We start from the raw sequence: 12251 nt of genomic DNA, 5'->3' as shown, positions 1-12251 counted from the left end.
CTGGGAGGCAGAGGTTGCACTAAGCCAAGATTGTGTCACTGCACTCCAGCCTGGGCAACAGACAGAGCGAGACTCTGCCTCAAAAAAAAAAAAAAAAAAAAAGTATGTGTACTATTACTGTCACAGGTAGTAATTTGGAATTGCATTGAAGATTCGCAAATGATCTAACATGATAATTGTTGAGTATTGTATTTGATAAGATCATTCAAGGCATTTGTTAGGTTACTATCTTTAAACCACTCTTAAAACTATTCTGTGTGTGTGCATTACTTTTTCCTAGTTTTTAAGGAAGAGTTAAGGACATTGAAGACAGTTCTTACATTTATAAAATTTATAAAGTAGGGAAGAATGCAAGATAAACATGTATAAACACAAGGCAAATATATAAACATGTTTTATTTTAGGGTTAGCTACATTTCTGTGATTGGTAAATATGTTACAACGTAGGCAGCCTATCCCAGCAGAAAACTTGGGTTTACTCATATGCCGAAGAGCAAAACAGTACTTCATAGCATGTATTATGTCTTTCTTCAATTCCAGTTGCATTCCCAATTGTAGTTACTAATTGCTTCAACAGGGAATCTAATATCTTCTCTCATCTGCTTTTGGGAAGCTATATAATTCTACTCCTGTATGTTATTTCTCCCTACCCTTAGAAAAGTTAGTTTAGGTTCACTTGGGCTGTCTTTTGCTTACTGCAAGTGATGCAGTATTTCTTCTCCAGTTTTGAAAATAGGCTAATTGGATCTAAGCTTTAGTTTGATTTTTAGGTGCTTTAAGAACTTTTTAAGGTGGTCATGGTGGCACTGTCTGTAGTCACAGTTACTTGGGAGGCTGATGAGGGAGGATCACTTGAGCCCAGGAGTTCAAGTCCACCCTGGGCAACATAGTGATATGGTGTCTCTTTTAAAAAAAAGTTTTTGCGACAGGGTTTTGCTTTGTTGCCCAGGCTGGAGTGCAGTGGTGTGATCTCAGGTTACTGCAGCCTCAACTCCACGAGCTCCAGCAATCCTCCTACCTCAGCCTCCCAGTAGCTGGGACCACAGGCACATGCTACCATGCATGGCTAATTTTTGTATTTTTGGTAGAGATGGGGTTTCACCATGTTGCCCAGGCTGGTCTCGAACTCCTGAGGTCAAGCAGTCTGCCCACCTCAGCCTCTCAAAGTGCTGGGATTATAGACATGAGCCACTGTGCCCATCAAAAAAAAAAAAAAAACAAAAAAAACCCAACTTTTTTAAGCAGAACTTCTGAAAAAAGAAATTCAGTTGCACTTGTATATGTGTAGAATCTGATTTAACAAAGGGTTAAAATTACTCAGCCCACTTGTACTTCCATTAGCAATAACTCCAAACATGAAATGAAATTCACAGAAACAGAAATTGTCATTGAAGCCAAGAAAGAGGTCTTTATTTCTAAGGCAAAAGTACTTGAAGTGTTGGAATTTCCTTGGGAAAATGTCAGCAAAAAAGACTTGTCTTTTTCTCAATTATAATTTGCAGCACAAGAGACGAAGTTTATGGAATTATGAAAGCCCAAATCAATAAAAATACTTGAATTGGATTTCTTGGTAGCCCAGAGATACCTACCTCTGTTATTGGAATTTTACTTCCTAGCCTCTGTGTTAATTTTGCTAGGGTAGGCCTCATTCTCTTAGCCCTGATGAATTTAACTTTTTGTTAGGGTTTAGTCTTCAGAAAGCCTCCTAAATCAGGGCTCCGTCTGTTTTCCCATGACTTCATTTTTCAAACTCAATTTTTTTTTGTTAATTTTTTTAGTATTTCTTAAGCATTTAGTGACAACACTGTGTTGTGTCACTTGTGGTTTTCCTTGGCATTGACCAGTCTCCACTTGATTTTGCACTTACTTGCTTCCTTGTTGAGGAGCTAGTAATAACCCATCATGACTCCATAAAATTATTTGATATTGAAATAGAGTGCTTTTATTTCTCAGGACTACTTTGTATGTTCATGTCAGCTTTACTTAAGTGTTTCAGAACTTTCAGAACTGTTCATATCATGTAAGTCTTCCTCAGAAATACAAGAGACTTGCATATGACAGAAGTGGTAAAATACCTGTGAAAATGTATTGCCTAATAGGTATGTTTCTGTTGATATCTTTTGGAAGCAAGCACATTTTCCTTTTTTTCTTAAGGGCTAGAGGAGACGCTAAGATATTCTTCTTAAAAGCATTATTTCTTACCAGACAAAATTACAAGTCTTTTAATTATTGTTAGTTTAGGGCACAGTAAAATACTTTAATAACATTGGCAGGCCATCGCATATATTTCTGGGTATTAGTCTCAAGTTCACTATGTACTTTTTCATGAAAAACTATATAAATTGAGAGAGCAGCTGCGCCCTTGTTTGTTGCAGATCTTGATTTATTCTATTTTAAAAAAAAATTCAGAAGATATCTGTATCAAAAGAAATGCTAATGATTTTCTTTGGAATGTGGACCCATTTTAATCAGTACTGGCCAATCTTTCTCACTTTGCTGATTGCATGTATTTGTGACCCTTAGATTGTAGGGAATGGAAGTGAACAGCAGCTGCAAAAAGAGCTAGCAGATGTACTGATGGATCCTCCAATAGACGACCAGCCAGGGGAAAAGGAGCCTGTGAAAAGGTCACAACTGGATGGTGAAGGAGATGGGCCTCTTTCTAATCAGCTCTCCGCTTCATCCACCATTAACCCTGTGCCATTGGTAGGGCTCCAAAAACCAGAGATGAGCCTGCCAGTGAAACCTGGACAAGGAGGTTAGGATTGCTGCATTGCTTGCGTAACTGAAGGTTATTGTTTTTAATATGTGAGTGTCCACCCTGTACTAGGTTTTATTTAGAACAGGCAAAAACCATTGTCTACATTCTCTAGAATCTCTAAATTCTAAATCTAAGGGGATGTGAGAGGAGTAAAAATATATATACCATTCTGATTTCCTTTTAAGTGTATTTCAGTTGTACCAAGGAAAGAGAATATAACTAAAGGAAACAGAGGGAGTCTTTTTTTTTTTTTTCCCAGAATGCTTAAAGATTTTTCAAAGAAGGAAGGAATATGAGTTCAATATTTGAGAAATGGAGGGATAATTCTGGGTAAACAGATGTTTGCTCCATACCTGTATAGCTCTATAGGAGCAATTGCCAAGTTGAAAAAGGAAGACTAGAACATGGGACAGAAAGACATAGTATGGGAGGAGAAGGACAACTTAAAGGCTCATTTGGAAAAGCAGGTGTTAAAACTATAGATGTTATTGGGAAAGGAAAGCCAAAGGGATTGAGAGAACATAATGAAGTGGTTAAGATGATGAATAAGAGAAATTACTGTAACAGTGCAGGTCAGAAAGATGACAATTAGGCCAGGCGTGGTGGCTCACGCCTGTAATCCCAGCACGTTGGGAGGCCGAGGCAGGCAGATCACAAGGTCAGGAGATCAGGACCATCCTGGCCAACATGGTGAAACCCTGTCTCTATTAAAATACAAAAAATTAGCCAGGTGTGGTGGTGCACACCTGGAGTCACAGCTACTTGGGAGGCTGAGGCAGGGGCATTCTTTGAAACCAGGAGGCAGAGGTTGCAATGAGCTGAGATTGTCCCTCTGCACTTCAGCCTGGCGGCAGAGCGAGACTCTGTCTCAAAAAAAAAAAAAAAAAAGACAATCAGAGATAGTTTTCAGAGTGAAAAAATACTAAATGTATATTTGACTTAAATGTAAATTACAAAGTCAAAACAAATTAGAAGAGGCAGAAAAGTGAATCAAATCTGAATCTGATTGAGACTGACTCTAATAGCACCATATTTTGAGTATCCTTTGTCTGAAATACTTGGGACCAGAAATGTTTCAGATTTCAGATGTTTTTGGATTTTGAAATATGCACATAATTACCTGCTGAGCACCCCAAATCCAATAATTCGAAATCTGAAATTCCCCAAATAGTGTTTAAGTGTCATGTAGGTGCTCAAAAGGTTTTGAAATTTGAAGCATTTCATATTTCAGAGTTTTGAATTTAGGATACTCAACCTGTACCTAAAAATCTTGGTGTTTCTGACAGAGTTCTAGTGTAAGATTTCTGGCTTTCATGGGCATTTCTTTTAGGGTATGGCATATTATCTCATTAATACTTAATTTTAGATCCTAAATGTTACTTGCAGATTTTTACTTGCTAATCATATCAACAAAATATCAAAGTGAAAATAATCACTTCCTTATTCTTTGTTTCTTTCAGATTCTGAAGCTTCAAGTCCTTTCACACCAGTGGCCGATGAGGACAGCGTAGTTTTCAGTAAACTGACTTACTTAGGCTGTGCCTCGGTAAATGCTCCCAGGAGTGAAGTGGAAGCCTTAAGGATGATGTCCATCTTAAGAAGCCAGTGTCAGATTTCACTAAATGTTACCCTTTCAGTGCCAAATGTATCTGAAGGAATTGTGAGGTGAGACTGGTTTATTGAAATATTTTAGTATTTACATCAGATCTCTGACCTGTTGCTTTAGAAAGAAGCAATAGTGAATAAAATACATATTAATACTTACTTTACTTGTGTAATGTTTCATTTACCTGACACTCATGTTATGTCTTCCAAGGACTGTAACCTTTGTGAAAAATGGTCACTTATTTGTAATAGTTTTTCATACTCTTCCTAGTCTTGTATAGTACATTAGACTTTCAATGTTTTGGGGATAAGTGAAATATATTGACATGAGTCAGCCTAAAAGATTATATTTTCCATGTTCCTTTGATGAAAATACAAGCTTGACACATTAGTTCAAAATGGAGTTTCATGCTGCGTTTGAAAGTTACAAAAATTTATTATTAAATATTAACTATACTAGTATACCCCTTAATTTTTATGATGAGAAAACTGGCCAGGTACAGTGGTTCATGCCTGTAATCCCAGCACTTTGAGAGGCTGAGACGGGTTGATCACTTAAGTTCAGGGGTTCGAGACCAGCCTGGGCAACATGGTGAAACCCTGTCTCTCCAAAACATTAAAAAATTAGCCAGGCATGGTCGCACGCACCTGTAATTCTAGCTACTCAGGAGCCTGAAATGGGAGAATCACCTGAGCCTGGGAGTTGAAGGCTGCAGTGAGCTGTGATCATGCCACTTCACTCCAGACTGAGTGACAAAGTGAGACCCTGTCTCAACAAAACAAAATGAAAGAAAGATGAAAAAACTGAGGCACAGAGAAGCCTCTAGAAACGGCTGTTTATACTAATAGAACAAATAACAATTGCAGATAGCTAACCAGATGTCTGTATCAACCAGCTAAATATACAGTTGCTTAATAAGTCAGATGAGTGCAGCTAAAATACATTTTTTCCCCTGTTACCAAAGATACATGCTTATTTAAAAAAATTACCACATAAAATAGCCTTAGTTCTACTCTACCACTAAAAAATACAGTTAACATCTTGGCTTATTAAGATCTTTGCATATTGGTATGTGTATATGTCTATGTATGTGTGAATATACCTGCATATATATGCGTACATAATTACAACCGTTAGAATCAACTTTTTTTTAACAACAATGGAACTGTCCATACCATCTTGTACTTAGTTTTATATCATAAACCTCTTTTCATGCCAGTAAATATGATTAAAAATTTTAATTTATGATGGCACATTAATGGGTTATACATAAATAACCCATCTCTTATATTAGACATCTTAAGGTTTTTATCTTTCAGAGAAAAAAGCATGACTAATGATAGCTAATTTTAATTATACGGGAATATCAGTGTTTTAGAAATAGGTATCTTTGAGCTCAATCTTTTTAGACTTCTATTGATTTCCTTAGGATAAATTCCTAGAAGTAAACTTAATGAGTTTGTCTATTTTTATTGCTTCTGATAACATTGCCAACTAGCCATCTAGAAATACTGATCCAGTTTATACTTTTATCAGCAGTATATAGAGTGTCCATTTCTCAGTATCCTCAGAAGTATTTTGGACTTTCATGGTGACAGAGTAATAGCTGTCTGTTGATCGTAGTAAAATAATCTGTATATGTAATTTTTCCCCTGAAGTATTTAAAGAACTGTTTCACAAAGACTCACAAATTATATTTATTAATGATAAACTATTAATAAAATTTGTTGCCGGGCGCGGTGGCTCAAGCCTGTAATCCCAGCACTTTGGGAGGCTGAGACGGGCGGATCACGAGGTCAGGAGATCGAGACCATCCTGGCTAACACAGTGAAACCCCGTCTCTACTAAAATACAAAAAACTAGCCGAGCGAGATGGCGGGCGCCTGTAGTCCCAGCTACTCGGGAGGCTGAGGCAGGAGAATGGCGTGAACCCGGGAGACGGAGCTTGCAGTGAGCTGAGATCCGGCCACTGCACTCCAGCCTGGGCGACAGAGCGAGACTCCATCTCAAAAAAAAAAAAAAAAAAAAAAATTTGTTTAGCATTCATTTCTAAATGTTTCTTAGTCAATACTCATTCCTCTAACTGAAGTTATACTTTAATATATTTTTAATTTTATAAAAGAAGTTAGAAAGCTAGTTGGTCTTACCCCACATTTTCAGAGTTTTCATGAAAGTGCTTTCAAACTTGCATTAGATCTTCTTCCTAGGTATTTCCGTGATGAGCAAGACCACCTTCTAGGCTTTCCCCATTAATGGCTCTACCCATGTAGCGTTGAAATTGCGTAGTTTCTTTTTAGACCTTTCATAGTTGTGCCTTAGTGCCCTGAATAGAGTCTGGAATGTTTTCGGTATCACATAAATATTCGTTGGATAAGTAGATTTTTGAATGAATGCTATCCCTTTGATTTTTTACTGAATGGCATCCTTTTGCTTTTATTCATAATTTTTTTTTTGAGTTAGCATTTTGTATAATCTCTGTCTTTATTTTCCATGAATCAAAAAAAAAAACATGTTTCAGTCTGAGAAAAAGCATCAGTTTTTAGTTTTTTTATTTTTTCATAGCAGATTAGGTCATTTTTAAAGGAGATAATTAGAAACTCAGTTTCGCCAGGTGCGGTGGCCCACGCCTATATTCCCAGCACTTTGGGAGGCCTGGTTGGCAGATCACCTGAGGTCAGAAGATTGAGACCATCTGGCTAACATGCCCTGTCTCTACTAAAAATACAAAAAATAGCCAGGCATCGTGGCACATCCCTGTAATCCCAGCTACTTGGGAGGCTGAGGGAGGAGAATCCCTTGAACCCAAGAGGTGGAGGTTGCGGTGAGCCAAGATCGCGCCATTGCACTCCAGCCTGGCCAACAAGAGGGAAACTCCGTCTCAAAAAAAAAAAAAAGAGGCGCAACTTCAGTGTATTTTGGTAGGCTAATTTACGTGTTCATCTTGTCTTTAGTTGGTTGCAGACTATATAAGAAATGTGCTTATTCATATTTTTTATACCTTTCTGTTTGCCTCCCTAAAACGTGATACCATATGGTTTTTAGTACTATGGAATTATGTAATCAGTAGCTTCCAGAATTCACATATGACTTATTAAAATTTAAGGTTAATATTAGCATACCAAATATATGATCTTCTTACTAGAAAGAATGAGTCTCACATCTTAATATAAACATAGTGCAGATTGTTCATAATTCCTCTAATATCTCTATGTCTTTTTGTCTGAACAGACTCTTAGATCCTCAGACAAACACTGAAATAGCAAACTACCCTATCTACAAAATCCTCTTCTGTGTCAGAGGGCATGATGGAACTCCTGAGAGTGACTGTTTTGCTTTCACTGAAAGTCATTACAATGCAGAGCTCTTCAGAATACACGTCTTCCGGTGTGAAATACAAGAAGCTGTAAGTCCTCAAGAGAAAACTCTCTGCAAATGAAACTTCACCAGTGCTCTCACTAGGTTGAAATGATTATGGTATTTATTATGGTCACTTATGAGCCAGATGAAATTCTGTGCGTTTTAGTGATTCTAGCCTGATGGGCCGACATATAAATTAACTAAAAATTTGATTAACCAGAACTTTGTTGTTACTACTAAGAATGTCAGAGGAGACCTGTTGGCTACTTTTGATTGGGTTAAGTAGGCATTCTGGTTCTAACGTTGACAGATTTGCAAACCATTCTTTTGAATCAAAACTTGTTAGGACTATTTTCATTGTAATATCTTCAGATAGTTTCTAACAATTTAGGAAATGATTTTTAATTGGATTTATAGTGCTTACAACCTTTTCTTTTTTAAAACCCCTTGTCTGACCACTTTCAGTGTAGCTTGCTTTATAGGCCTAACAAATTAGGTAATTTACCAAAAGAAATTAAGTGGGATAAAGATAATTATTGCCCTCCAAAGTAGGTAACCTTCCATCCTTAATAAAAGTATTTTATATCTCTTGATAACAGCCCATTTCCTAACATGTCTGGTTGTAGGTAAGCCGGATACTTTACAGTTTTGCCACTGCCTTCCGCCGTTCTGCCAAGCAGACCCCACTTTCAGCCACTGCTGCACCCCAGACTCCTGACAGTGACATCTTTACCTTCTCTGTGTCTTTAGAAATAAAAGAAGATGATGGTAAAGGTTATTTTAGGTAGGGAATCTTATTTTATTCATGTATTAACATGCTGTGGTTCAGGGGAAGTTCTAGGTCAGATTATAACTTTCATACCATAAGATGATTGCTTTTAAAGGGAGGGCTTTTAAAAAAATGTGGGTGATAAAGGAAAATAAATACGTAAATTTAACAGAGGCAAAGTTTGAAGAATTTTAAAGCAATTTAAAAAAACTGTCGTATGGGGAACATGTTATACCTTCTTTTAGTCAGATACCAAGTGGCTAACTGCTCATAAAATATGGCCAAAGCGCTGGGCGCTGTGGCTCACGCCTGTAATCCCAGCACTTTGGGTGGCTACAGTGGGCAGATCACCTGAGGTCGGGAGTTTGAGACCAGCCTGACCAACATGGAGAAACGTTGTCTCTACTAAAAATACAAAATTAGCCGGGCGTGGTGACAGGTGCCTGTAATCTCAGCTCCTGAGGAGGCTGAGGCAGGAGAATCGCTTGAACCCGGGAGGCGGAGGTTGTTGTAGTGAGCAGAGATCCTGCCATTGCACTCCAGCCTGGGCAACAAGAACGAATCTCCGTCTAAAAAAAAAAATATATATATATATGTATATGTGTATATATAAATACACACACGTATATATACACATGTGTATATGCACATATATACATATATACATACACGTGTGTATATGTGTGTGTGTGTGTATATGTATATACGTGTGTGTATATATGTATGTATATGGCCAAAGCTTAGTCAGCTGGATTTGTAGCTATATTTGTTTTGCTGATTGTATTTGCTTGTTTTAGTTGGTTGATTTACTTGTATTAGTAATCGAAAAATCTTAAGCATTTTCAAGTCAGGTTTTCCCAGTAAAGTTATCTGCATACATTGGAAGGGGAGAAGTAAGGTCTGTGTCTGAAGTCTAATCTTCTGTAGGGTTAGAAGCACTGATTTTAATTTTTAAATGTAATGATAATTCTTTGAGTGGTGGAAAAAACCATGGAATAGAAGTCAAAACTTAGCTTTAGTTTAATTGTTGTTACTATTAACAATGTCCCCATTTCCAAGTTTCTTTACATCTGTCAGTAATTTCCTCATTTGTTAAATGAGGTGGCTAGACTCTAAAACCCTCTCTCACTTTAAAATTTTATGGTTGCAAGATGACTTGATGTTTTAAAAATTATAGCCCATGTCACAAAATGATTGTATTATAATCAATAATTGCATGTCTGTTTCCTCCATGACTACTTCATTAAATTGGTAAAATGAAGTTATATAAAATTATGAATATTTCTAATATTTTGCTTTTAAATTAAGAAGCACAGTGATTGGTTTATTGGACTATTTATTAGAAAAACTGATAATTCTTAGTCTCTCTTCAGACTTTGGAATTGTCATGCCATCTGGTGGCCAGTTTAGTGTACAGTTCAGCTTAAACTTTGAGGAGTAAAGTATGAGGCATTGTGCTCTGTGCCTTCTAATTATATACATTTCTATTCTCTCTCTTTTTTTTTTTTTTTTGAGGTATGCCTTATGCTGTTGCTCAGGCTGGAGTGCAGTGGTACAAACATGACTCACTGCAGCCTCAACCTTCTGGTCTCAAGCAGTCCTCCCACCTCACCCTCCTCAGTAGCAGGGACCATGGATGCACACTACTATTCTGGCTACTTTTTAAAAAAATTTTTCTAGAGATGGGGTCTTGCCACGTTGCCCAGGTTGGTCTTGAACTCCTGGGCTCAAGTGATAGTCTCGGCTTGTCCAAGTGTTGGGATTACAGGCATGAGCCACCATTCCTGGTCATTTCTATTCTCAAAGCAATGCTGTGAGATAGTCCTTCCTGCAGTGTACCTTCGTGCCCTGCAAAGTGGAAATTATAATCTGTATAATTTTAAGTAGTTTTTTACCTTGTTAAGCAACCTTTAAACTAAATATTTTTCTTTCTTTTTTTTTTTTGAGACAGCCTCTCTGTCACCAAGACTGGAATGCAGTGGCACGATCACGGTTCACTGCAACCTCCGTCTCCCGGGTTCAAGCAATTCTCGTGCCTCAGCCTCCTGAGTAGCTGGGATCACACGCGCCTGCCACCATGCCCGGCTAATTTTTTGTACTTTTTAGTAGAGACAGGGTTTCGCTGTGTTGGCCAGGCTGGTCTCAAACTCCCAGCCTCAAGTGATTCTTTTACCTTGGCCTCCCAAAGTGCTGGGATTATAGGCATGTTTCACCACTCCTGGCCTTTTTTTCTTTATTGAAAATATTTATGTAATTTTGGTCTGTAAATTCTAATTATTAAATAGGAAAGATTAAGATCCCTCAGAAGTATCAGTATAACTTCTCTTCCTTCTCAAATCAGGCATATTCAAGGTAGAGTGATCATAAACATCTCTGTTCTGTTTACCCTCATACTGACAGAGTGCTATTACAGAAAATCCCTGGATGGTCAAATTTGCTTTTCATGTTTGTTAGGACTTTGTTTTCCTTTTGCTACATGGCTTTACTGAATTTCTGATTTATAATTAATACTGTTGTGTTAACTTAAATTTCATTTTTTTTTTGAGACAGAGTTTCACTCTGTCGCCCAGGCTGGAGGGCAGTGGTGCAATCTTGGCTCACTGCAACCTCCGCCTCCCGGGTTCAAGCAATTCTCCTGCCTCAGCCTCCCAAGTAGTTGGGATTACAGGCACCTCCCACCACACCCGACTAATTTTTGTACTTTTTAGTAGAGACGGGGTTTCACCATATTGGCTGGGTTGGAACTTAAATATATTATTTCAGTGTAATGATCAATGTACCTAAATATATTAGGTTAAATATGTTTAGGTATAATAATAATTATATATTATACATATAAATTATGTAGTAGTTGTATAATTATTATGCCTATTATATAATTATATAAAACCTATTATTTACTTACTATTATACCTAAATATTTTTACGTAAATATTATACCTAAATAATAATCATACTGAAATAATTATTATACCTAAGTATATTAGGTTAACACAACAGTACTTTAGATGTATGAAATCATAGCAAAATATACCTTGGTTTGTCAGATTTAAACTTGTCAAATGCAGTTCCTCTGATCTAGTCATTCTGTAATATGTATGGGAATTTATCTGCAGAAATAATCATTGAGGTTTTCAAAGAATTATTAACGTGAATGTTCTCCAACATATTGTGTATAATATTAATAGCAAATTTTAAAAGTAGAAATTAAATGTTGAGTAGAGTAGTAAAACATGTTGGTTTATGGATATTACTTATCCCCTGTCCAACTCATATTTGTGTATAACACAACACAAGATTTACTATGGTTTTACTTTAACATAAATAGAGACAAAGTGTGATAAGAATAATGCTCTTCTCGTATCTGAAAAAGTATAATTTTTAAATTATTATTATTATTTTTTTTTGAGACAGAGTTTTGCTCTTGTTGCTCAGGCTGGAGTGCATTGGCACGATCTTGGCTCACTGCAACCTCCTCCCGGGTTCAAGCGATTCTCCTGCTTCAACCTCCCAAGTACCTGGGATTATAGGTACCTGCTGCCACGCCTAGCTACTTTTTGTACTTTTAGTACAGACAAGGTTTCACCATGTTGGCCAGGCTGGTCTCGAACTCCTAACCTCAGGTGATCCACCCGCCTCAGCCTCCCAAAGTGCTGGGATTAGAGGCATGAGCCACCGCGCCTGGCCAATTTTTAAATTTAATTATAATTAGAAACCTGCTTCTCCATTTTGCACATGGGAAAACTGAGCATTTGTTT

At 37.2% G+C, this 12251-nt stretch overlaps 1 protein-coding gene across 1 annotated transcript in view; it reads left to right on the top strand.

Annotated features, from left to right (window-relative positions):
* RABGAP1 (RAB GTPase activating protein 1) overlaps nt 1-12251 on the top strand; it is a 173971-nt gene that overhangs the window by 41547 nt on the left and 120173 nt on the right. The window contains exons 3-7 of the mRNA XM_011931468.1: nt 2524-2758; nt 4222-4426; nt 7596-7770; nt 8351-8508; nt 9802-9904. Of these exons, the coding sequence (XP_011786858.1) occupies nt 2524-2758; nt 4222-4426; nt 7596-7770; nt 8351-8508; nt 9802-9904 (876 nt within the window). The remainder of the gene's footprint in view (nt 1-2523; nt 2759-4221; nt 4427-7595; nt 7771-8350; nt 8509-9801; nt 9905-12251) is intronic.

The sequence above is a fragment of the Colobus angolensis genome, unplaced genomic scaffold (genome assembly GCF_000951035.1).
Source record: "Colobus angolensis palliatus isolate OR3802 unplaced genomic scaffold, Cang.pa_1.0 Scaffold9, whole genome shotgun sequence".
Classification (NCBI taxonomy): Eukaryota; Metazoa; Chordata; class Mammalia; order Primates; family Cercopithecidae; genus Colobus; species Colobus angolensis.
Note: the sequence above shows the minus strand (reverse complement) of the source record. Positions and strands in the feature narration are given on the sequence as shown.